Raw genomic sequence first — 27,328 nt, 5'->3', positions numbered from 1 at the left:
ATCTCGCTGCTACGTTTGGATACCCCAGAGAAATCGTCACAGACAACGATGCACAATTCACCAGTCAGGAGCTTCAGCGTTTCCTGACTGCCCACAACATCAAGCACAAGTTGACTGCACCTTACCACCCGGCTGCAAATGGTCAAGCAGAGCGGTTTGTGCAGACTTTTAAACGCTATTTCAAAGCTACAGTGGCTGCAAGTAAACAACAGTCCCTGTCACCCCAGCAGTTGGACTCCTTCCTTGCTGCTTACAGAAACACACCACATGCAACCACTGGGAAAACTCCAGTAGAACTCCTTCTGGGTCAGCAGCCATGGACTGTTTTGAATATGCTCCGCCCTCAAACAGTCCAGGAACATGTACTGCAGTCCCAAGACAAGATGGTCAAACACAATGAGCTCCCCCGATTCAACGCCCAACAAAAGGTATGGGCCCGATCTTATGGGCCTTCCAACACCCGTTGGCTTCCTGCTGTCATTGCAGAGACTTTGGGACCCAAGATGTACAAGGTCTGCCTGGAAGATGGTTCCATTTGCAGACGTCATGCTGACCAACTGCATCCTCGTTCTCAACTGCCTGAATCCCTGATGCCGGCTGAACCACCAGTGTCTCAAGGATCTGCTCCCAGTGGATCAGGATGCACAAAGACTGATGATTGGGGGGACTCTGAACTTTTGAGCTCAGCTCCAACAGAGCCCTCCAGCTCTGGTCCGGAGGTCTTTTTACCCTCTGAGCTGGGGGATCCCTTCTTGGCCCCGCCGGTACCCATTCCGGCCAGCCCTGTTTCCTCCGGTCCCGAAATGCGGGATGCCCGGCCCAACGACACTGTCGCCCGGTTACGAGACTTTCGACGGGGCCGACGGAAGTGATCCGATGACATATTGACCCCACAACTGTCCCTGGAAGCTTGAAGTCCTGTAATTCTCCTGTGTTTGGAGGACTGTTATTGGACAGTTAGTTAATGTTTTGTATCTTTTATAGTTTTTTTTTTTTTAAGGATGGATGGAAGGTGTTATACCTGAAGGGTTCCACATGTACTGGCACTTTAAGGCTGGCTCCACCCAGCAGTGATGACAAGGGTCAAGGGGCATAGTAGCCATCTTAGAGAGAGCACATGTAGGAAGCAGATGACTTGTAATTTTTTTTATAATGAATGAATCCTCTCAGAATTGCCGGGAGCTGACAATTCATTATTGCCGCGAGTAATTTTTAAATGAATTTTTTTCCTTCAGAATGCAATTTTGTGCAGGGACAGTTCTAAGTACGGGAAACATGCACTTTTTCACATGCTTACTTTACACCCCCCCCTTGGTACGAAATTTAAAGGAATATTTCACGTTTATTGTTGCACTTTAAGCATTATTAAATTCACTGCTCTTGAAAAAACGGCCGTTTAAAAAAATGTCCCCTGGGGCAGGACTCAGGTCCCCAAAAACTTTTTAGGACAAAAACTGGCATTTTAACCTTTAAAATTAACACTTTTGATTTCTCCCATAGACTTCTAAAGGGAGTTCGGCGGCGGCTTTACATATTAATTGCATTGCGCCCGCTGCAACACTGGTTCATGCGCAAAGTTAAGGATTCATCCAGGACACACTAATTAAGCCATGAACCAGCGCAGCGCACTGTTAATAGTAAATCAGCCCCAGAGTGTCTGTTGACAGACTCTGTGGACCAGGTGACATTTATCAAAATGAATCAGTCCTAGATGAGCATCAGCTATCAAGCCCCTGATGCTGATTAAGTGCTTTATGGATCTGGAATCTCTGAAAGACTGTCTAGGCTGCCTAACTTTGTGGGTGTTTATTTCATCTGGAAGATATGTTTTGGTGTAGGTTTCATGGGCACAATTAACACCCAAGGACCAATTTTTCCACACCTGTTTGACAGGTACATGTCATTTATTTTTTTGACAGCAAGGCCAATTCTTGCTTTCATCAAGAGTATAGGGTTACAGAGTGCAGATACCACCGACGCCCAAAACTCAATTTTTCCATACCTGTTACATCTATGCAAAGTCTGCGAAAGAGACAACCGAATCTATCCAACAAATTTCTAATTTTGTTCAGAGTGCACTAAATTGTGGCCTCATAATTCAGACTGGCTCCCCCAAAATAAACAAAATCTTGCAGGGATTTTTTTATTTTTTTGGCTTTATAAATGTCATTATTGCTGCAGCAGGTTCTCTACATGGTACAGATGTGCCACTTTACAGACAGACTATGCCCCCCCCCCCCCCGGCACTATAGTTAAAGGATTTTTTATTGTTATTTCTCATTTTTTATGGTTTCACTTCAAGCGTCAGTAAATCACTGTTCATTAAAATTTTTTGTTTTTTACAAACTATTTTTCATTGACACATGTCCCCAATGGTGGTAGCCAGACCACCATAACCATTGTAGGCCCAATTACTTGCACATAAGCCTTCAAAATGGCACTTTGGATTTTTCAAGTTTGGGTCCCATAGACGTCAACGGGGTTCGTTTTTCAGTTCCGGACTTTTGCAATGTTTGAAAATTCTGCCGAGAACCAAACTGGATGTTGTTCAGCCCATGTCTAATAGCAATCTTATGCTAAAAAAATCTTCAAACAGACGATAAAAAGCCCTAAAGTCACATATAGGAATCTATAGACATCTCTTGCACTTTTTAACAGATGTGTTTACAAATCTATCATGAGAAAAATATTGAACAAGAGCTCATTTCATATGTACCAAAGAGATACTAAAAATTGTTTCTGGAACAAAGTTTGGTAGATAGACAAAAAGTTGAATTTTTTTGGTAACTATACATGGGTATGTTTGCCAGTGTGCTGTTTTATGATCCTGGACTAAAAAAGTGATCCTTCACCTGAAATCATATACTGTACGTGTATTAGATAAAATAATCATTAGCTGGGCTGTTTTCTTATGAGTAGGTAACTGGTTATATCTAATTATTATTGTTACCTTATTTTGATGCATTACAAGTGGTGGTCAGTTTTGTACTACTTGTTTGCTGCAGTATGATATATTGACGTATACAAATCTATTAGGTTCATCTTTAGTAAATAAGTTAATATATAACAACTTGTTTAGAAAAATGATTTCTGAAGTTATTAAATGAAAATATATTTTTTTAAATGTTCCAATTTTGTATAATAATTGGAAAGCAAAAAACCGCGCTACCACAACAAAGTCTATAGGCAGCAGCTAGCGTATGATAAACAAAGATAATAAACAATAAAAAGAGCCGCGCCCAAAATGAAAAAGTCTGTAATATTCAACAGATGGAGGAATGGTGAAATCCCCCGTAGCATCAATCAAATATTTCAAGTGGAGCCTTCAGTGTTGATTGGTATGTTGAAACAGTGACTGGTCAAAACTTCAAACCACCAGGTGACATGCATGCGATCTGTGCAAATCCTCCACCATAAGTATAAGCAGCTTACCAGATAGCAAGCCTTTAACACAATTGGCTATAGCCCAGCCACGGCCTTTCAATCCCCTGGACACTAGGTTAGGACACTTCATGCTCAGCGGCAGGATCCCAGGCTCGGGGGTTTAATGGAAAAAGATTGCGGTTCACCCGCAATTACAACCCATCAGAAAACGGCAGCAGTCAAGTGGTCCACAATACATATATCGGGAGATAAAGAGGGACGCAATAGCGTGATACCGCAGGGTATAAGGTTTATTAAAACAGTTATGTACTTACACAAGTATAGATAAAAACAGCGTGTAGCAAATGAAGTAAAGCCGGCCGGCTTGCGGAGCCCTCCTCCTTGGTGTGGTGACGTCACTGACGCAGCCTCCCAGACGCGTTTCGTCACTAATGGACGTCACCCCCATTGATAACGTCCATTAGTGACGAAACGCATCTGGGAGGCTGCGTCAGTGACGTCACCACGCCAAGGAGGAGGGCTCCTCAAGCCGGCCGGCTTTACTTCGTTTGCTACACGCTGTTTTTATCTATACTTGTGTAAGTACATAACTGTTTTAATAAACCTTATACCCTGCGGTATCACGCTATTGCGTCCCTCTTTATCTCCCGATATATGTATTGTGGACCACTTGACTGCTGCCGTTTTCTGATGGGTTGTAATTGCGGGTGAACCGCAATCTTTTTCCATTAAACCCCCGAGCCTGGGATCCTGCCGCTGAGCACGAAGTGTCCTAACCTAGTGTCCAGGGGATTGAAAGGCTGTGGCTGGGCTATAGCTAATTGTGTTAAAGGCTTGCTATCTGGTAAGCTGCTTATACTTATGGTGGAGGATTTGCACAGATCGCATGCATGTCACCTGGTGGTTTGAAGTTTTGACCAGTCACTGTTTCAACATACCAATCAACACTGAAGGCTCCACTTGAAATATTTGATTGATGCTACGGGGGATTTCACCATTCCTCCATCTGTTGAATATTACAGACTTTTTAATTTTGGGCGCGGCTCTTTTTTTGTATAATAATTCATTGTAATGCTCTGCCTAGATAGAGTTTATGTTAGAAGATGGCAGAATTATCGTTTCTGATTACCCTCTCAGAGAGAACATTTGCATAAAGTAAAAGCTTTTATTTTAGTAGTGAGCCACATCAGACTATTCTAATGAATATAAAGATCACATAAAACAGTTTATGTTCCTTATCGTTCGGTTAAAATGTTGCTTTGCTTCTTTTTTTTTTTTTTGTTAATTTTACTATCTTCAAATCAAACGTTAAAGCTATAAACAAAAATCACAAATTAATGCAGCTTTGTATTCATAATTACATATTTAATCATATTTTTTTATAATGCAGAGTAAGTACGGTATTTGAATTTGACTTGGTATCAGCCTCTTGCTGTCCCTGGACAGCAAGCTCAGACTGGAGATGGTAGAAGCAGCACAAGGGGCCAATCAGTTGTGCTGCAGCATTAAGCACATGCTGATGAGGTGAGAGCAAAATAAAAGAGAGACAAGCTGTGCTGAGTCTGATGAGATAAAGGAGACCAAAAGTCTAAAAAAATAAATCAAATGCAGCCACCAAACCTAAGGATTGGTAAAATGCAATATATTACATTTTGGGGAGTTTAATATGACTTTATAAGCTACTAGAAATGTATAATGCAAACTAAAAGGACACTTACTGGCCTAATACAGAGTAAGCACCACATCAACTGGCATAATAAAGAGCAGGACAAACGTGTATTATGGGAGCACAGGCAATAATATAGGGTCATTGCAAATGGTAAAAGAACAAAAAGCGGCGCCCTCTAAGCGTAGTATGAGGTTTAATAGAAAACACAAAATAGACAACAATTCTTATGAGGGGTTACTCACAAGACTGCAGGGGGTACAGGCAATGAAAATAATGGTGTCATCTGTGGCTGACCTCCAGGGTACATGAACTCCGCTGTGTAGATCTTGCCTAGGGCTCAGGCAGTCAGTATGGTAGATGATCCACGGGCGGGGGCCAGGTGCGGCGTCTCTGGGGATCCCTGGATGGTAATTTAGCGCTGGTACAACAGGGAAATGCAGGAACGCCGTAGTCCGGCGTGGTGGAACGCAGCCGTGGAGCGCAAACAGCAAAGCGTCACTTCCGGGTTAGGTCACGGGGGCGGTGAACGCGTTTGAGGCATGCGTGCCTCTTCATCAGGCTCTATCCTGATGAATATATATAGATATAATATATATAGATAGAGCCTGATGAAGAGGCACGCATGCCTCAAACGCGTGCACCGCCCCCGTGACCTAAGTGACGCTTTGCTGTTTGTGCTCCACGGCTGCGTTCCACCACGCCGGACTACGGCGTTCCTGCATTTCCCTGTTGTACCAGCGCTGAATTACCATCCAGGGATCCCCAGAGACGCCGCACCTGGCCCCCGCCCGTGGATCATCTACCATACTGACTGCCTGAGCCCTAGGCAAGATCTACACAGCGGAGTTCATGTACCCCGGAAGTCAGCCACGGATGACACCATTATTTTCATTGCCTCTACCCCCTGCAGTCTTGTGAGTAACCCCTCATAAGAATTGTTGTCTATTTTGTGTTTTCTATTAAACCTCATACTACGCTTAGAGGGCGCCGCTTTTTGTTCTTTTGTTGTGTTTCAGAATTGCTTCTTCTTGGCAGCTGGCAGCCCTCCAAACAAGAGTATATAGAACATATACATCTATTTATGTGTTACTGCTCCATGAACTTCCTATGGACTGAACTTGTATCATTTTTATCATTTTTATCACTTCTTTATCATTTTTCTTTTCAAGATAGCTGAAACTGACCCGTCCCCTCCCCACATCCATTTTACAGCTATCATATGAATTTTTTCTATGTGTGTATTTTTATACTTCACATCCCACTTGGTGAGCGCTTGATTTTATTGTTTGTCTCATTGCAAATGGTATCTAGTTTAACCACTTAAGCTCCAGAAGGTTTTACCCCCTTCATGATCAGAGCATTTTTTGCTATTCAGCACTGCTCTAGTTTAACTGGCAATTGTGTGGTCATGCATTACTGTATGCAAATATCATTTTTATAATTTTTTTCACACAAATAGTGCTCTCTTTTGGTGGCATTTGATCACCACTGTTTTTTTTTGTAATATAAACGATATGGGTTAATGAGTTAACAACAAATTATGACAGATGTGATCACTAGTGATCTGTGATTGGCTACAGATAATCACATGGTACAATTGTGCTGTGATTGGCCCATGTACCATGTGATAGCTGTGAGCCAATCACAGCATAGGCAACATAGCTGTTATGAATTAATGAATTCATAACAGCTGTGTTGCTTATGCTGTGAATTCATTCATAATAGCTTTGTTGACATTGTAATCGCAAAACAATCACATGATTGCTAGACCTGAGTACCGGGATCTGCAATCTGCTGTGGGGAAGAGTACACTGCTAAACCCTGTGCAGGCACATGACATATGTGAATGTGCCTGCATGTGCCGCCCCACTGCAATATGTGTTTTCGGCTAACCCCTCCTCCAACATGTCCACCATTAAAACTATTTTTGACAAATTCAGACTCTGCTCAGGCCTACGCATTAACTACATCAAAAGCTAAATCCTCCCTATAGGCACCCTCTCAAACCCTCCCTGGACCTCCCACTCACCCTTCACGGTTGTCAAAAAACATATAACCTACTTGGGCATTAAAATAGGCAAGCTACCATCTTCTATATATCAAAGATCTCTCAAGAATTGGGTAAGTGGATGGATCTGCCTCTCTTGCTCCTAGGAAGATGCCATCTTGTAAAAATGGTCAGTTTTGCCCACCTACTGTACCCTCTTCAAACGATACCAATACTCTTGAAACATAAAGATATACAATTCTTAAACAAAGCCACCTCTAAATTTATCTGGCAAAACAATGTATTGCATTTGCAAAACTATATCTTCCCAGACGCGATGGGGGCATAAATCTCCCAAATGTCAGGACTTATAACATAGCATGCCTTCTCCAAATAGGCCTGAACTGGATATCGCAATCCTCTTGTTGCTCAAATTATATCATTGAATCCACTAAGTCCCATCCCTATTCACTGGCTGCCCTGCTTCACTGTAAATGGAAATCAATCCCCTCCCCTCTGCTACATAACCTCCTTCTATGAGACACTGCCATAGCCTGGAGGGAAGCAAGAAAGAGCCTGAAGTTATCACCTTTCCTTTCCAGAAATCTCCCAATCCAGGGCAACCCAAATTTCCCCCCGGGGATGGAACACAAACCTTTCCCCATGTGGAAACAAAAAGGACTCACAAACTTCTCATCACTCTGCGACGAGGATACAGGGCAACCTAAACCATTTACAGCCATAACTGAAACCTTTTCCCTTCCCCAATCTCATGCCTTCTACTTTGGGCAATGTGTCAGCTTCATCCGCACTACATGCAAAGAAGAGCGCAAAAGATTCAAAGAATCCATCACAGACCAATTGATCCGAAAGGGCTCTTACACAATCTCAGAAATATACGAACCTCTACTGCAGAAAACCCAAAATTAAAATGTACTGGAAGGAAATACTGAGTTATATCAAGGAAATTACTAATATAAATATACTTGAGGAACCATGGACATGTCAATTTCATGGGGTAGATATTCCTACAAAAGAATATAGAAACTCAATGATTGTACACATGATGAACGCTGCAAAAATCTTGATACCGAGGAAATGGAAGGAAGTAGAGAGTCCAAAAATTAGAGAGTGGTTTGACAAAATAGAAGAGATAAATAACATGGAATAGCTAAGACATAGCCGTGAGGATACTAGAGAGGGAAAAGTGGAAAAAGTTAAAATTAACAAAGAACTATAGTGAGATTAAGATTATTTAGAAAAGACGAGAAAGAAGGGTCTAAGAATGGGGTGGAAAGGGGGGGGGGTAAGGGTAGATAAAGGTTTGGAAATAAAATTTGTTAATGTATATCCCTGATGAGTAGGAAAAATGTTTTACTTCTTTGTGTATGATAAACTTTGATAAAAAGAAGAACCTAAAATGTTTTTGGCTCAGTTCCTAGGCTTTTGGTTTTGCTGGGCCCAAAGGAATCACGGAGAGCATCCAAGCCATGGACATTGTCATTATGGACTCTCACCTCACTTTCATTATGGGGTAGGAAGTAACACAACTATGGAAAGTGTAGTTGCTATGGGTAACCAAATAAAAGATCAAGCTACAAGCAACCAATTGTTAGGTGTGGTACCTGGTAAGGTAATAGGTCCTCCGGTAGTAAAGGGATCAATGTTCTTGCTCCCTCCCTAGCAGTCCATCTTCCATGGTGACTGGGAGCAGACTAGTGTGGCCTGGCCATGTGGTACAGGAAGGAAAGAGTTAAGTGAGAGCACGCATGAGGTTCACACCAGGTGCTCCACAGGACCACATTCTGTTACTGGGAGTCAGATAACAGAAAAACACTGGACTGGTAAAGTGGGCACAGATTCTGCCTATTGAAATTGCAACTACTTAAAGCGGGGGTTCACCCTATTAAAAAAAAAAAAAAAAAAAAATTTATTCTAGCATTACATTCGGCATCGTAGCGCGAGCTACAGTATGCCGGTCTTACATTTTTTATCCCCGTACTCACTGTGCTATTGTACATTGAAGATTCCGGGGAATGGGCGTATCTATGGTGAGAGAAGGTGATTGACGGCCGGCCCTGGCACGTCACGCTTCTCCGGAAATAGCCGAAATAGGCTTGGCTCTTCACGGCGCCTGCGCATAGCCTGTGCGCAGGCGCCGTGAAGAGCCGAGACCTACTCCGGCTGTCTTCGGGGAGCGTGACGTGCCAGAGCCGGCCGTCAATCATCCTCCCTCTCCATAGGCACGCCCATTCCCCGCGGGAGTCGGAATTTTCAATGTACAATAGCACAGTGAGTACGGGGATAAAAAATTTAAGACCGGCATACTGTAGCTCGCGCTACGATGCCGAATGTAATGCTAGAATGATGTTAAGGAGGGTGAACCACCGCTTTAAGGGTGTCCTCTCCCCAACCCTCTTTCCCTTGCAAATTTTAAAAGGACTGGTAAAATAAATAAAACCTTTTTTGCATCCAAGAAGTGTCTGGCATCCAATGACTTGTACCACCTTTGCACCCACTACGCCTCACAACCCACTACATATTGAAAGATATCAGCGGTCTGTGGCCTCAAAGGTTCTTATTAGCCTGGAAGAGGTCAGAGATTCTGCTACATATACAAAATTGAATAGGGCTAAAAAACGTGTTAAATATTTTCAATACCAGATCCTTTGTTATGTTATACAGCCTTATTTTTTCTGCTTTGCTTTAAGAAGAATGTACAGATAAGCATGTTTTCCAAGAAAATTAGCCCTGTCATGCATGAATTTTTGAAGGAAGGGGTGTGATGCAGGATCAAATTAAAATCATCATAGGTCTAGTGCTGAGAATTTTGGTGGGCCTTAAGGGCAATGCGTCAGCATGGGCCCTGAGGTGAAAGGGCAGAGCCATGCAGGCATAACGCTACCGAAGCCCCGTAAGGCCTTGTACTCACGACCGGATCTGTGCGCTGGAAACTGTCTGCCCGACAGTTTCCGGCGTACAAGGCTGATTTGTGTTTTGTTCCGCTGGCGTGTACACACCAGCGGACCAAATTCCCGTCGTACCGGAACGCGTGCACGTAAACTACGTACGACGTCACTATAAAGGGGAAGACCAAAGTTAATGGCGCCGCCCTCTGTTCCTCTTTTGCTAGTTACGGGTTTGCTCGTGTTAGTGAAGGTTTGGTTAGAGCTGATTCGCGCTTCTCGGTCTCCAGGCTTTGACAGCGTGTATTCACGGGTTCAGTGCGTGTGCTTGCGGTAACGTAGTTGTCATTCGGCTATAGGCAAGCAGGTTGTTTCTGCTTTAGCAGTTGCATCCTGTGCGCTCGTATCTGTTTGTCACGCGTTTGTCGCAGGTAGTGCTGGATTTGCGAGTGCTTTCTGTTTCAGTGTGTTCTTGACTGACCAGCCGGCCGGTTTGAAGCCATGATGGAGCAGCAGCGTCAATTTTCGCGAGTTGGTGCTGTTTATGGGATGGCTGCTGGATATGTTCATTTGTCCAGTACTTTGGCCAGAAACAGGGGGCGGAGGCGTTTCTGGACCAAGAATTGGTTGCGCCAGCGTGACCAGTTCTCACATATGCCTCTGCTTAGGGAACTCCAGGAGAATAATCCTAATGACTTTAGGAATTTTCTCCGCATGACGGACCCCGTATTCAACAGTCTGCTGGAACTTCTGTCCCCCTATATCACGAGGCAGGACACTGTGATGCGCCAAGCCATCACGGCCGAGCAGAGGCTTATTGCCACGTTGCGGTACCTGGCGACTGGGAGGAGCCTGCAGGACCTCAAGTTCTCGACAGGCATCTCTCCGCAGGCGCTTGGGGTCATCATACCGGACACGTGTGCTGCCATCATCAAAGTTATGCATGAGGAGTATATTAAGGTAAGTTTCCTGGCTCTAATAATGTGGCCAACTAACTTTATTTTTATTTTCCCAGATATGCTGTGTGTTTAACTAACGTTACCTTTTCTCCCTATGCATGTTGATATAAGCTTTACATGTTTTATTCTTGGCCTACCTGCATATTTGTCCCTTACCCAATATTAACCTGTCCAGCATGCTATCCTAGGGACAAACCCACCTTGCCATTTTTTAAAACAGGACTTTTTGTTTTTTGTGTCCCCCCCCCCCCCTTCAAACTTTTATTGTCCCCATCAGAGGGCTGTGGAGTCTCTTAATGAAGTGGCCCTATATATTTCATTTCCCAAATTCTCCATGCACATTTTTCTAATGCAATTTTAATACTGTGAACTGTCACAAGGATGCTTGTAGGATGTTTTTGTTACAAAGTACTAAATCTCTATTTTTGTTTGTCCCCACAGCTACCCTCCACACCACAGGAATGGCAGTCTGTGGCTTCCCAATTTGCCCAGCGGTGGGATTTTCCAAACTGCGGTGGAGCAATAGATGGGAAACACGTCCGCATTGTGCCCCCACCCCGCTCGGGGTCCTACTATTATAATTACAAGGGTTATCATAGTATTGTGTTGATGGCGGTGGTATCGGCACAGTATGAGTTTCTATATGTGGACGTGGGGAAGAACGGCCGCATGTCTGATGGGGGAGTGTTCGCACGGACTGATTTCTATGATCGTCTCCAAGCTGGTGGTCTGGCATTGCCACCAGATGAAGATAATGTGGAAGGACTTCCGTTTGTGTTCCTAGCGGACGAGGCTTTCGGGCTTGGTCCTCACCTCATGCGGCCTTTTCCCCAGAGGACCCTCACCTCAGAGAGGAGTGTGTTTAATTTTCGGTTGGGCAGGGCTCGGAGGGTAGTCGAGAATGCCTTTGGGATACTCACCAACCGGTTCCGCCTGTTCAGGACATCGATACATCTGGCGGAATATAAATTGGACACCGTTGTATTTGCCTGCTGCATTTTGCACAACTTTTTACGCAGGCACTCCCAGACGTACCTACCCGACATCGGTTCTGAGGCAAGACTACCCTCAGATCCCCTTCCCGGGCTGGACACTGGTCGCGCTGGCTTGGCCCCCCAATCAGCTCGTGAGGTACGCGACAAATATGTTGAGTACTTCATGGGTCGGGGGGCCATTGCTATGCCAGATCATATTTCTTTCTAATTCGGCCCCCAAAGAAAGGAATATTCTAAAAAATAATAAATAATTAGACCATTGGACTTTATACAGTTGTTTGTCATTAATGCTTTTTCTCTTTTTCTGTCTTCCTGGTTCTCTAACTAACTTCTTCAATTGTAATGCATAATTGATTTCTCCACTTTTAGTAACTAACCACATTTTGCACAGTATTCACTCATCTACAAACAGGGTATTGAGTCTAGAAATAATAAGCAACTCCATTTGTAAATTTTGAGGTCAAGTATTTTAATTTTTGCTTGTTCATGACCCCAAAAATTATTTTATAGTTTTTTCATTACTCCCTGCTTTTGTACTTAGGAGTCTACAAAATTTTTTTAGAATTTTTTTTTTTTTCAGGTAATTCAACCAAAAATATTATGCAGATTATACATTTATTAACAAGTTCACTTTTTTTTTTATCAAATATAGTTAGATTTATTGTTTACATATATATATATATATATATAGATTATTTTTGGTGGGGTGTTTACCGCCTTAATTTTTTTTTTGGGCATATTTTTTATGCACAAAAAACAATAATTTTTTAACCATTTTTTTTGTTTTTGGTGTGTTTTTCTAAAAGTAAATTTTTAGGTGAGATTTTGGAGTCAAATCTCTACTTCACTAAATTCAGTGATTAGAGAGATTTATAATTCTATATATATATATTTTAAATTTTTTGGCGTTGTTTATTCTTTATGGTCTAAACTTTATAGTATCCCAAAATGTTCAACATGGTCAAAAAGTAACAAAATCCAATTCCAAAAATATAAAAACTCACAACAGCAGTCAGTCATGGTGTGCTTTCACACTGGAACACGCCAAAATTGGAAGATACACACATTCAGTGCAAACTCGCCAAATGTCATTGGTTCAACAGACAAATGGCCACATGTGCTATCTGACATCATGGGTGATCAATGTCTGTGTTCTGTGGGAGCAAACCCTTCCTCTCAACTACTTGAGGATGGAGGAGGGGGTTGGACCCACAAAGCACAGACATTAGATATTCTGTGATGGCAGATAGCACATGTTGGCACACTGTGTGTGTATCTTCAAATTTTGGCGTATTCATTATTCAAACTGTAAAAATGTTTGTGGGGGCGGGGGATGGGCGGGGGGTGTTTCAGTCTTTGACACGGCCCATCATGTCAATAATGTTTTTGAAATTAGATTCGATGACCATCATTCTTTGCCGCATATTGTCCATTTCCGTGCTGCATTCCAAAAGGACATTTGTTACATTCTGTTCCATGAGAAACATCCTTTCACGCATAATGTGCATTTCAGTGCTGCACTCCATTACCTGCTGAATAATTATAGCAGCACTTGCACGTGAAAATATTGGCACACCATCCTCCTCCCCTAAAAAAAAAAAAAAAATGGCATTTACAACATTATTTTTCGATGAGGCCTATCTACATATGTTTTTTTGAATCAAGCTAGGGTGACACTGACCTGATGGGCTTCTCCTTTCCACCTCTTCGACATCTTCTATCACTCCTCCTTCTTCCACCACCTCCCCATCATCTTCTATCACTCCTCCTTCTTCCACCACTTCCCCATCATCTTGGACTCCTCCTTCATCCATCAATCCACCTTCTTTCAATTCGCCAAATTGTTCTTCCGCCACCTGCCCTTCATCTGCTATAACTTCTAAGTCCAAAATTACTTCTTCCTCCTCTCTTCCTTCCTCCTTTCTTCCTTCCTCCTCTCCTTCCACATCCTCCTCTCCTTCCACATCCTCCTCTCCTTCCACATCCTCTTCTCCTTCCACATCCTCTTCTCCTTCCACATCCTCCTCCTCCTCCACATGTTGAGATGGCAGATTTTGGCCTTGTCTGGCCCTCTCTGCCTCCTCCAAATGCTGGCGACTTCTTTCCCCTGAAATAAACCAAAAAAAATGTAGACTCATCAGCACACAGATATTGGAGAGCATAAATCGCACACATTGCTTAGAAGATGCTTTAATTTAGTTACTTTTATCTTTCACCAAACCTACATTTTGCAATTACTTCTATATGGCAAGCTCTGATCCTGCCCCTTTTTAGCAAAGTGACACACATGGATGTCCCCCCTAAACTGTATTTCTGGGAGACCCTACCAAAACCCATTTTTGATTTGGGGAGACACAGGTGCTCTGCATTGCAGATGTGAAAACATCTGCTTTATTACCACTGTTTTTAGAATGAATCCTGTTTGCCTTTCCCATTCTCATACTTTTTTTTTCTAGAACTAGCTTTTACACAATGTTTACAAACAAAGTTTTTGGCCAGTGAGCCATGTCCAGGTGTGTTGTTCCTGGAATAACCGAGCCTTTCTGAGAAACTATGTGATGTTACGTTGTTTACTAAGAACACTATTTGTAAATATGTAGTTATTTATGTCCTAAAAAATAAATGACAACATGTCTTTAAAATTACAAGCAGGCCAAGGAGGCAGATGGTGAAATATACATGGCAACACATTATTGCAGACAATCACCCCCCCCCCCAACCCCAATATATATTTACTTACTTTTACGCAGAATTTTAAGTATTTTCTTCATCTGATGTGGCTCCCTCAATTTTAAGTCTGACCATCGTTTCCTCAGCTGTTCCTTGGACCTGGTGATCCCAAACATCCTCTGCATTCTCCTCGCCACCTTGTCCATAATATGTGCCTTTCGGCGGTTAGGGGTCTTGTATGGCCCTAATTCACCATCATAGTCCTTCTTTCGCATGATGTAAACTAACTCCACCATTTCCTGGAACCGCATATTAGTGGCTTTATATCTTCTTTTCCTTGATCGGGACGTCCCTGCCTCTGTCCCTTCACTTGTGGCATGAGAGCATCGTGCCCGCTCGTGTGACATCGCCATCTTTCCTTTCCCACAGAGATTATGGGCGTGGAAAAGATGAATTCTTACGCCATGGGCGGAGAAGAGGGCGGCGTTTAATACATACGCGGAGTGTAGAGAATGCAAACAACGTGTTTACGTCGGTTACGCGGAGAATCTTCGAGCGCATCCAGAACATACACAGTTAACGCCATATTTCCTAAACTCATTGATTAGGGGCCTCGCAAAGGTGACGAGGGCGGGGTTTAATAAATACGCGGAGTGTTTAAAAGGTTTACGCCGTGATTACGCATCTTACGCGGTAATTAGGCGAGCGTGAGAAACGAGGAGCGAGAGACAGGAAGGTAAGGAAATTAAAAATGTGATCAGCAGAGGCCTTGAAAATGTAGACACATGGGATGGGGGTTTGGGCTGTTGGTTGCACCCTTTTTAAGCTATTCTGTCTATGGGGTACCACAATGTTATTTTGGTTTCCAAATGCTTTTGGACACCTCACAAAATAGAGATGTGAACAATGCTGTACCTCATTGACAAGTTTTTGAATGGTGTATTCAGATCAGGCAAAGTATTGTTCAAGTGTTGGTTGTACAGAGGTCATTAGGAAGTGTCTTTTATGTCATCCATTGTCAGGGGCATGAGATTTACACATGAAAGAGTGCCTAGATGAAAACTGTCATTTGTAAGCATTGTTTATTTTTCTATATTTAAAATATTTACTGCAATGTGAACAATGGCTCTGCATCTAGCAAATCAATGTTTGGTACAAGCAATGCGGCCGAGCTGCCAATCATTGTTTAAACAAGAGAGACTGTGTTTGTAATTAGATATAGGTAATAAATTTGAAGACACATATTAGATCAAGGTCAACGCTGATCCTTTGGAATATTTATTTTTCTGTGGTTTATGTTTTTGTAATCTAGACTCAAAAAGAAATATAATTTTGGAAAAATTACAATGGACCTCCTACAAAGCAAGGAATCTATAGAGGCCTTACTCCAAAAATATCAGGAGACGCCCATCCTGTGGAATTCCAAGCACTCTTTATATTGCAATAAAGAGGTACGAGCGGCAGCACTAGAAGAGCTAGCAAATTATATGCAAACTTGGGTGCCAGGATGCACTGCCAACATGGTGAAGGATAAACTTGCCAACCTCAGAAGCACATACAGGAGAGCATACAAAGCTAATAAAAGCCAAAAATCGGGAGCAGCAGCAAGACAAGCAAAGGAACCCAAACTGTGGTATTATAAACAGATGGCTTTTTTGCGGGACGAAATGGAAGGCAGGAAAACGATGTCCAGTCTTTCTTCCAACCTTTCCTCCATGCTACCTTCCAGCGGACCTTCCCCAGATGACCACAGCCCTGCAGAGTCGGAGGAAGAGGGCCTGGCTGACAGAGATGCAGATCTGCCACCCTTCGATGAGGAGGTATAGTAGTTTCCTCTATATTTCTGGCGTAAATAATTTTTGGTGGATTAATGATTAGATATTGTAAAAAAAAAAACAAGCTGGGAAAAAGCAAAAAAAAAGGTGTTCAGACAAATAGGTGTCAGAGATGACAACTGCAGGGGTCAGAAGTAGAGTGTATTCAAGTAATAATGAACAGAAAATACTAAACGAAAAACATGAAAATGAGTGTGGTTTTATTTAGCGAAATTGTAAAAAATGTCCTTTTTTTTCCACACAGGAAGAAGAGATCAGCCAGGAGGTGGCAGATCCTCAGGTGTCTGTCAGCCAGGAGGAGGCCGGGGTCAGTGGCAGCCAGGAGGAGGCCGGGGTCAGTGGCAGCCAGGAGGAGGCTGGGCCCAGTGGCCTGCAGCAGGTCCACCCGGCCAGGAGAACCACCACCAGCCAGTCTTCTCCCCCCCAGGTGAGGCCATCAGGCCGAAGGAGGCAGTTGAGGCCTGTGGAGGAGGCAAGCCTCCGCATGATCCAGGAGGCAAGCGCCATCATGAGGGCCCCCCTCAACCCCACAGAGGCCTTCAGTGCCTCATTGGCCCATGATTTAAATGAAGGGGAGGAGGACCAGAGAAGACTGGCAAAGGCCCTGATGAACCAGGTCCTTTGGTGGATGCAGAGGGGCCTGCTGACCCCAGACACTGGGCTATGTGACCCGGCCCGGCTTGCGGAACACCATCCTCCTGCTGCCACATCAACCCCACCTGCAAGACCCCGTGTTCGATCCGCTGGAAGGCTGCCTGGAGGGAAGGCTGGAAAGAGGAGGAAACGTTGATTTTCTGCCTTCCATTTCCTTCCACATAAAGGACATCTTGTTTGTACTACCACAGTTTGGGTTCCTTTGTTTGTGTGCTGCTGCTTCATATTTTTGTGTTTGGCTCCTGAGGCTTGGAAGTTTATCCTTCACCATGTTGGAAATGCAAGTTTGCATATAGTTTGCTATCTATTCTAGTGCTGCCGTTCTTTTTATTTTTTGTGATGACATTTGCCTGAATAAAAGGCTTTTTGCTTTCATTTGAAAACATGTCTATTGTTTGTTATACTGTGGGGATTATTAGGCAGCAAACCTTTAATAAATATACAATGGGTAATTTACAAAGGACACACTCCTTGGGGGGGGGGGGGACATTTGGTGTGCCAACATGGTTTAATATTCTCTAATGAAACACCAAAAAAAAAAAAAAAAATGAAAAAAACATGTAAAAAAAAAATATTTTAAATGGTGACATAACTAGAAACAACAAAAAAAAATAAAAAAATGCACATTCCTTTACAAAAATGACTACTATAAATTATGGAGGACCACCAACCAAAACACACGTCTGGCATAGAAAACATTATTAAAGGATTACATCACAAGCAAGAAATGTGACATTTCAGTATGGGACAACTCTATTGAAATTGCATCAGCAAGAGAACGGGGTTATTCTAGCAAGAGAAGAATTAATAAAACGAGGCTTGAAAATGTGGTTTAGTGCGCCTTTTTAAGACATTGTTCTCTTGCTAGAATAAAAGGTTTCTAATGACGAATGTGCCATATCCCAAACAAACGCGAGTTTTACCTGAACGAGCGCTCCCGTCTCCTCATTTGGACTGAGCATGCGCGGGGTTTTTGTACGCTGCTTTTGTGTACAGACGACCGAACATGTCTGACGGACACGATTCCAGCAGACTGTTTTAAAGCAAGACCAGGAAACAGTTGTTCGTTGGAAAACGGTCTGGCCGACGATTGTTTGCTGGAATTCTGTACGTTACTGCCTACACACGAACGAACATGTCCACTGAAACTGGTCCGCGGACCAGTTTCAGCAGACATGTTTGGTCGTGAGTACGGGGCCTAAGAGTCCTGCATTTGTGTGTGCTGAGGTGAGGTCGAAGGGTGTAGCTGTGCAGGCCTAACGCAACACTACAGTAGCCGAAAACCAGGCTTCCATTAGGAATGCCTGCCCGGTGCCCGTTATTAATCCCATCACTCAGCCCAGGTGGTGAGTGCGGAATACAGGCCCAGTCAGAAATGATGGGGCCCCATACAGCCTACCTGAAAGGCACCGCCCCCTGAAAATATCAAAACAATATTTTCACTTAAAATAAACTAAAATCATTATTAGTGTATTGAGTTAAAAAAAAAAGTTCTTTGTTAATGAGGTCTTGGGGCCTGTAGAGTATGAACATTTTATTTTTTTCTTTAATGTCGTTATTGTTGTCTGCATGCAGCCTATGTTACGCTATGGGACACAGCAGCTGTATGAACACAGTCGCAGGTCCTAATTTGAGAGACATGTGGGTGTAGGTGTATGGCCTCAAAAAACTCGCAGAGTGTATTTGGGGCCACTCACCTAAAAGCTGGCAGAAGGGAGTGGGGAAGAAAATGGCTTTCAGCTGCTGCAGAGACCAGCAAAGGGCATAGCTTCTGTAATTGCAACGGTACCAATCATCCTCCCTGTCCTGCCAATATCTAATTCCCTCTAATGCCTGGGCCCCCCCTATGTGCCCTGGCCCCTATACAGGGGGACAGGTGGACCATGGTATCCCCTTGTCGGTGGCCATTTGTTTAGGGGAGACCTCTCCCCATTGCTTTCCATTTGCAACCTGAAGCTGCAAGGGCCTCAAGAGCTGGAAAAGGGCAAGCAAAGGGCCACATCCGGCTCTCAGGGCACAGTTTGGAGACCACTGCAGACAAAAAATTGCATTTAGAGAATACAGAACCAAGTATAATTTTATGGTGTTATGTAATTTGTGGGTAATTTTCTAATGATAACAAGCAGTAACATAGATCCCCAGCAGCCAGAAACAATAGCCCCCCCACCCCCCAGCAGCAATAGATCTCCCACAACAATATACTCCCAAGCAACAGTAGATCCATCCTTGCAACAATAGACCCTGCCAAAAACAATAGATCTCCTAGCAGGCAGCATCAGCAAATCTCTCCCTCAACAGTAGATACCTCCCAGCAACAACTGACCCTCCCTGCAAATATAGATCCCCCACAGCAACAAAAGATCCCCCCGTAGCCAGTATCAATTGAGCACACCCCAGCATTTTTTACCATTGCATACATTCAGTGCTGGAGGTTTGTCTGCTGACTGGTCTCTTACCTCCTGAAGTGACCTTTATGCTGACCATACATGCACAGAATTTTGGCCGTTTTCAGACTGAATGATTATTCGTCGATCAAAAGCGAATTGTTTACATGATCATTTCCATGGTCATAGTGATCATTGGACAACAATAAACACATATATAAATCATACAAGACAGAATATTATTGAAACGGTAAAAGTTTTCACTTCAGATCCATCAACAGTAGCTGGGCCCACAGTCAAAATCCTCGGTAAAGTTGGGTCCACTAATGGCACGATTGTCGAACGATCTTTCCGAAAATTACCAGTTGCAGCTGCAATTCTGTGCGTGTATGGCCAGCATTAGTTATATGGACCAACCGGTTCTGATGGCTAAGTCGGGGTTATGATTTCCAATGGAAGTGCATCACCCCCAATCATTGCAATTCCAAACACTTCATGACTGCCACTGTTTTGTCTGTCACCAGAGGGTTCTGAATAATCAAGGCATGTCATTTTTGTATCTGCACTCATCATAAGAGGTAATTTCCATCTCCCTGTGACTCATATCTTGGATATTATTAGAAATTAAATAATGCTATAAGCCTTGGGAAAAGACAAATTTTGTGCAGACAGTGTAGAGCCCAGTGTGTCCTGTGTAAATCTAAAGTGGGGACCTGTAAAGGCTTTAAAGCATCGCCTATGGATAGTAAAATTTACGTTGTTTGTCGCCATTGCACGGCGTGCACAGTTTCAAATCGTGAATATCTATTTACTCAGCATAACACCATCTTTTATATTTTACTAAAAACTGGGTTATGTATTTTGCATTTAATTAAAAAAAAAGTGTAGTTGCATTTGAAAACTGCTGCACAAATACTGTGTGACATAAAAAAAATTGCAAAACCCACCAATGTTTTCTCTAGGGCAGGGGTCTCAAACTGGTGGCCCCTCCAGCTGTTGCAGAACCACAAGTCACATGAAGCACTGCAAGGCTGACCTTTACAAGCATGAGGCATAATGGGACTTGTAGTTCTGCAACAGCTGGAGGGCCACCACTTTGTGACTCCTAGTTTAGGGCCTCTTCAAAAAATACTTATTGTTACATGTAAGCACAAAGTGCCAGAAAAGGCTTGGATTTCAAGTGGATAATAAATAATCACCACCTTCCCAATAGTTTTGACAGCAAAACTAATTAAATTACATACTCATATGTTGAAATGCAGTAATTTGTTGTCACATAGACATTGGACAACCCTTGGCTAATGTTAAAATGGTCATATAAGCTGTATCAAAATTAAAAACAAAACAAATATTAAATAGAAAAATAATGTACAAGACATGTGAGACAACAAGTCTTTTGGGGCACAACACTTTTGTATCCCTCCACAGCTTTAAATCATATCCAAAAATCTATCAGGTTGTATGTGTATATGTGTGTGTGTGTGTATGCATGTGTGTGTATGTATGTGTGTACCTGTGTATGTGTGTACATGTGTATGTGTATACAAGTGTGTGTATGTTTGTACATGTGTCTGTGTGTGTGTACATGTGAGAGTATGTGTGTCTGTGTGTACATATGTGTTTATGTGTGCACATGTGTGTATATGCATGTGTATGTGTGTATATGCATGTGTATATGTGTGTACATGTGTGTGTGTGTGTGTACATGTGTCTGTGTGCACATTTGAGTGTCTGTGTACATGTGTCTTTGTGATGTGTGTGTGTACACATGTTTGTATGTGTGTACTTGTGTATACGTGTGTGTGTATGTGTGTACTTTGGGTGGGTGTGTGTGTGTGTACATGTGTGTCTGTATATGTATGTACATGTGTCTGTATGTGTGTGTGTGTACACATGTGTCTGTCTGTGTCTGTATGTGTGCATATATACATGTGTCTGTGTGTGTTTGCGTATGTGTCTGTTTGTGTGTGTATATATATGTATGTGTGTATGTATGTTGCTTTTATTTCTGACCCCCCTATTCTTGTACTACTAGAACTGCTTTTGTAGGCTTGCTTGTGATAGCAGCAAGGACTGCTACTCCTCTGAAAAACAATCCACGCTCAGATCGCTTTTCAGAAGTATTTGACAGGTGGTAAAGAGGCAATATGTTACCTCCCTTCCACCTGTTTTAGGCCAGTAAATGCAGCATCACTACACCACAACTGTGTGTAGCACTACCCCCGAAGGAGCTGCTGGTTTAGATTTGGGCCTGCCGTTACCATACTGTTCACCATGCTTGTCCTAGCGGTCCTTTTTGAAGAGTTACAAATTTTCTTCAAGCTTTTTATTAAACAAGTTCTGTTAGAGGGACAGAGGGTTAGGGAAGATCCAGGTACCTTGCTTTGCAGATTTGTGGGTATGATCTTGGATCCAGAGGATAAACTGCTTCCACACTGGATTCAGCGACCACCGGATAGGCCTCTCTCACTGACCTAGCAGCCGGTGCGAAGCTTGTTCAACAGTCTCTGCCACAGACTTGATGAATGCTGTCGAGTCATTACACAGTCCTCTGTCACAGGGCAATGCAACCACACATGCACTTTGCAAAGTTCCAAAGAAATTACACAGCTACACAGCACCAGGATCTTTCAGCCAAACCGGCCACACTGTGAGGCAAATTAGCCAGAATGCTTCCTCTAATTGAAAATTCAATTGTTCGGCTTCTTCCTGCAGAGAAGACAGCACAGGACCATCCCTGGACCAATAGAGCCTAGAAACTTCTGGGCCTACTCTCAGTAACAGAGCCTCGGGCCAGCAGGCCCTGAGACCAAAAGGTTTCTAACACATCCCTGGGGCCAGGATGGCCCTCAGGTCAGGATCGGAAGACCCCGCTAAAGAACGGTGTCTGCCCCTTAAGTACCCCCCCCAGAATGCACAGTTGCGGGGACCACGCCCCTAAGCTGCTTCTGGGCAAGAGGCACCCAATACACCCAGTCTATTGCAGTTCCAACCTTGACCCCTGGTGACAGCAACACTCACAATCAGATGGAAGATGCGCAATGCAGCCGAGCTGGAACAGAGACCAATAATTCGGCATAAAACTACAGCTCAGATAACTAAATGTACAAATAGTGCCTACTCAACAGGAGCATGGTGCTACATGTGTAATGCACATAATTGTGGGGTATTTGCCGTGCAGCCCCATTCACCCAGGGTATATCTCCAGCTGTAGCCACAGCATGTGTACACCTCCCAGCTGCTGCCTCTGCAGCTAAAGTGTGAACAACTGGGGGTAGTAATAACAGCTCAACCATATGGTTTTACCACCTCTCTAACATGACACGTGAACAAGCTCTTGGTTCACATCTGTGTGGATTCGTGCTGCGTGTAGGGCAGCTTATCCATTTCAATGGACTTCCCTATCCACAGAAATGCAGGGAAAGATGTCCTTGACCCTTTTTTTAATTGCTCTGCACCAAAAGCCAATGTGTGGGAAACTATTAAAAACTAATGGCACCCCTAAAGAGCAAAGCATTTGTCTGTCAGGAACGAGCGCGATTTTGCACGTGTTCTGCGACGCACAGTAACTTGAATCAAGACTTGGACTGGGGTGCCTCAAGACTGAAAATACTTTACTTTTAAAGGGCGCCCCCTACTGGAAAAAGGTTGAGAAACACTGGTCTAGATCCAGTGCAATTTTAAAAATGTACTTCTAATGACACTGATCCATACTTAATTGAAATGTGTACTAAGAGAAATATGGCGGCTATCATTGCTAACCTCTTCAAAATGCTAGTTGCCCAACTGTTATGTTGACATTCTGCCTTCAGTTCTGAAACATGGACACATATCAAGCATGCAGAAAATGGAATTGGTAAGTACATATCTATTCACTTAATTAAAGCCAATGGGCTGGATTCAGGTAGATTTGCGCTTTTTTTACGGAGGCGCGGGGCAACGTTTTTGCCCTGCGCCCCCCCAAATACACAGGCTTCTTGAATCCAGCCCACTGACTCAAAGTATAGAAGCAACAGAACAAGTCCAATTGAATGTGACTAACTACTGCAAGCTACAAAACAAGACACCTTCTGCATATGAGTGTGGTGGTCTATCCTCAAATCTTCTTACTTACCTATTTAGTGGCTGAAGAAACATACACTCTACTCTTTGCTGCCCTCTTAGGACTGGGAAGGTTCCAACAGCAAACTGAAAAAAAAAAACACTAGGAAAAGAGGGCACAGCCTATCCCAATAATCATTTATTGTAAAATTGAACAAATATCTGCTTACAAACAGTAAAACAGACAAGACTCATACAAGTTATATAGTTGTTCTGTCCACTCTACATACTTCTTTGCTTGGGAGGAAATCTCCTTGATCCAACTGGCTTATGCATTTCAATGGTTGTACCCTCTTCCTCTATTACTTTGATGAGCCTTGTCTATTTTATGGTTTGTAAGTAAATATGTGTTAATATTTACAATACATGGTCATTGGGATAATGCACTTGGTGCGCCCTCCCTTTCTAGTGTTTTTCCAGTATGCTGCTGGGACCCCTCTAGTCCTGAGAGGGCAGCAAAGAGTAGTGTGTATACATCTACAGCCATATGTGTGACCAGCTTAAAAGGATTGGGTTTAAAAGTAGGGCTTTCAATAGAGTGAATATCTTTTTTTTGTTTGCAATTTATAAATGCATTGTATTATTTAAACTCAGCATTCATTTGCATATATCACTGCCTGGCAATTAATTAGGTTTCCAGTTTCCGTGCTATGCAACTAAATCTATTGCACTGAATTTAAAGCCCAACTCCTGACAATTTTTTTTTGTTTTTTAATAGATTTGTATGGCTATTTATGTCTCTATAGGAGTTGTTTCTTTTCTCTCTGCCATGGAGACATTCTACCATGTCCCAATGGTGGCAGGAATCTCCCCAGCAGAGAAAACAATTAAAACCCAGATGGAATTCAAACCCTTTCAGTCTCCAAAAAAGTTAAAATAAATGATTTTGGTTGGAGCTTAAATCTGCCTTTAATACATGAATGTATATTTTATATTCCAGATCATGTTGTATGTGAAGAAGAATTTAAATATGCAATGCTTGCATTGAACTGCATATGCCCAGCCACTTCTACACTAATCACTCTGTTAGTTCATACCTCAAGAGGACAGTAAGTATTTTTACTGTGGTTGTATTCGTGCTGTAACACCTCTCAGAGGTGGGTTCAGAGGAAAATATGCATTTACCACACCTAGTGTAATCTCATTTTGCCACAAATTCATCTATGATAAATCATATAAACCAAGAATGAAAATGTTTTGTCGTTTGATGTACTATAATATTTGCAAACATGACATATCTAGTCAGCTGCTTCAAGCATTTCTTTCCTTAAGCCTAGGTTCACACTGCTGCGAATTCAAAATCGCTTTAAAATGCGCGATTTTACTGCGATTTTGCCGCGATTTGCCGCGATTTTGCCGCAATTTAATGTAAATCGCGGCCCGAAATCACAAAAAGTAGTACAGGAACTACTTTTTGAAATCGCAGATGCGGCGTCGCACTGATTAGGACAGTGCCATTGCCGACAATTGCCGCCGATTTGAGATGCGATTTGACATGTCAAATCACATCTCAAATCGTTCCAAATCGTACCCAGTGTGAACCAGGGCTGAAGCTGATCTCCATGTTCCCTTTATCTTTAAAAAAATGTCATTTGGACCAAGCTGGTTCAAAGAAACTATTTACTTCAACAGTTACAGTGGCTGTATAATCTGTACGTAGCCAACCCTACATACAGTATACAGTGCTGTATTTCAGCAGCAAGATGTGAACTTCCTGAACTCCCAGAACAAAATCGCTCATAAGCACTTCCCAGCCATTCAGAGGAAGCTTTGTATTCTATGAATAGATACAAAGCTTCCTCTGATTGGTTGAGGTGTAGTTAGTGACATCATCTGCTCCTCTCTTTGCGTTTTATAGAATTACAAAGCTTCCACTAAATGGTCGAGCAGTGCCCAGACCAACTTTATTTTGTTCCAGGAGTGGGGCGGGAGGTTCTCCTCCCACTGCCAGAAAACAGCGCTATATACCGTATGTAGCTGAGTCTTTAGTACATACTGTTTATGAGGAGCTTTTCACTGCTGCAACTGTAGGTCCAAATGAACTAGTTAAAGTGGTTGTAAAGTCAGAACATTTTTTTTCTTAATGCATTCTTTGCATTAGGATAAAAAAAACTTCTGTGTGTAGCAGTCACCCCAGCTCCCCTAATACTTATTTGAGCCTCCTCTCTGTCCAGCGATGTCCACAAGTTCCTCAGCCATCCGGGACTCTCCTTCTGATTTACTGAGACACAGCAGTGGCGCCATTGGCTCCATCTGCTGTCAATCAAAGTCAGTTAGCCAATCAGGAGAGAGAGGGGCGGGGCCGAACAAGGGCTCCGTGTTTGAATGGACACAGGGAGCTGTGACTAGACTTGGGTGCCCCCATAGCAAGCTGTATGCTATGGGCCCACTGAACAGGAGGGAGGGGCCAGGATCACAGAAGAGGGACCCAAGAAGAGGAGGATCCGGGCTGCTCTGTGCAAATCCACTGCAACAAAGCATGTAAGTATAAGGCCCCGTACTCACGACCAAACATGTCTGCTGAAACTGGTCCGCAGACCAGTTTCAGCAGACATGTTTGGCCGTGTGTTGGCCCGAGCGGACCATTTTCAGGCGGAGCGGACAGGTTTCCAGCGGACAACTGTTTCCTGGACTTGCTTTAAAACAGTCCGCTGGAAACCTGTCCGCCGGACATGTACGGTCGTCTGTACAGACCTACCGTACATGTCCTGCCGCCCGCCATCCCTCGCATGCGTCGAATGACTTCAACGCATGCGTAGAAGCATTTTAAAGGCGGGCCGCCCACGTCGCCGCGTCATTGTCGCGGCGACACCGCGTCATCGACGCGGCGACACCGCGGACACGCCCCGCGTAATGTTTACGCGCGGACTTCTGTTCGATGGTGTGTATAGCCATCGAACAGAAGTCCCCGGGCAGTCCCCGGCCAGACATGTCCGATGGAAACGGTCTGCAGACCGTTTTCATCGGACATGTCCTGCCGTGAGTACAAGGCCTAACATGTTTGTTATTTTTATAGAAAGAAAACAAAACTTTACAATCACTTTAAATGAAACCTGGAGATCAGCTTTCAATTGTGGCTGATTCCCTACAGGAACACATACAGAAATAGGCTTTCATCTAAAGTAAAAGTTTAACACCCTGCAGACATTCTAATACACAAAAGTTTAATGATTTTTAATTCCATTTAGCCAGGCTTCTAATCCACGTATCTGTGACAGCATATCTGGACCTAGTAGTCTTGTGCCACTTTGAGGCTGGGTTCACACCTCCGAAGGATGCGGCTCGCAGCTAGGGTCTGGTGCGTCCTTGTTCTCTATTTCAGGGACGAATCAGGAATTTTTGCCCTAATTCTGCCCTGAAACTTAGCTGAAGACACACAGCGTTCCTGTGCAAGCCACTCCTAAGCCGCAACGGAGATATGTGAACGGGCTCCATAGAGAGCCAATCACAATCTCCTGTCATGCAAATTGGATGCGGAGATACCCACATCCAATTTGCACTAGTGTGAAAACAGCCTAAAGGATAAAAATTGACAATATTGCACGATGGGTGCAGCCTGGGCTGAGACAAATGACATTGAGTACAGTGTGGTCCAAATCCTCTGGATAAATCTTATGGCTTTAGGAACCTTTGCAGAATTTAATCCAGCACACTTAATGCAGCACTTCTGAGAGACTGAAGAGATCTCTAAGCGGGAAACAGACAAGAAGAGCAAAGTGCTCAGACTTATGCCCTGTACACATGATCGGTTTGTCTGATGAAAGCGGTCCGATGGACTGTTTTC

The 27,328-nt window shown here is 43.3% G+C and overlaps 1 protein-coding gene across 1 annotated transcript in view; it reads left to right on the top strand.

The window, feature by feature from the left end:
* Positions 1–27,328, top strand: part of KCNT2 (potassium sodium-activated channel subfamily T member 2) — a 1,265,156-nt gene that overhangs the window by 586,947 nt on the left and 650,881 nt on the right. The window contains exon 14 of the mRNA XM_040359820.1: positions 24,485–24,593. Coding sequence (XP_040215754.1) covers positions 24,485–24,593 — 109 coding nt within the window. The remainder of the gene's footprint in view (positions 1–24,484; positions 24,594–27,328) is intronic.

The sequence above is a fragment of the Rana temporaria genome, chromosome 7, assembly GCF_905171775.1.
Source record: "Rana temporaria chromosome 7, aRanTem1.1, whole genome shotgun sequence".
Lineage (NCBI taxonomy): Eukaryota > Metazoa > Chordata > Amphibia > Anura > Ranidae > Rana > Rana temporaria.
The sequence above is the reverse complement of the archived record's forward strand: the minus strand, read 5'-3'. Positions and strand labels throughout refer to the sequence as shown.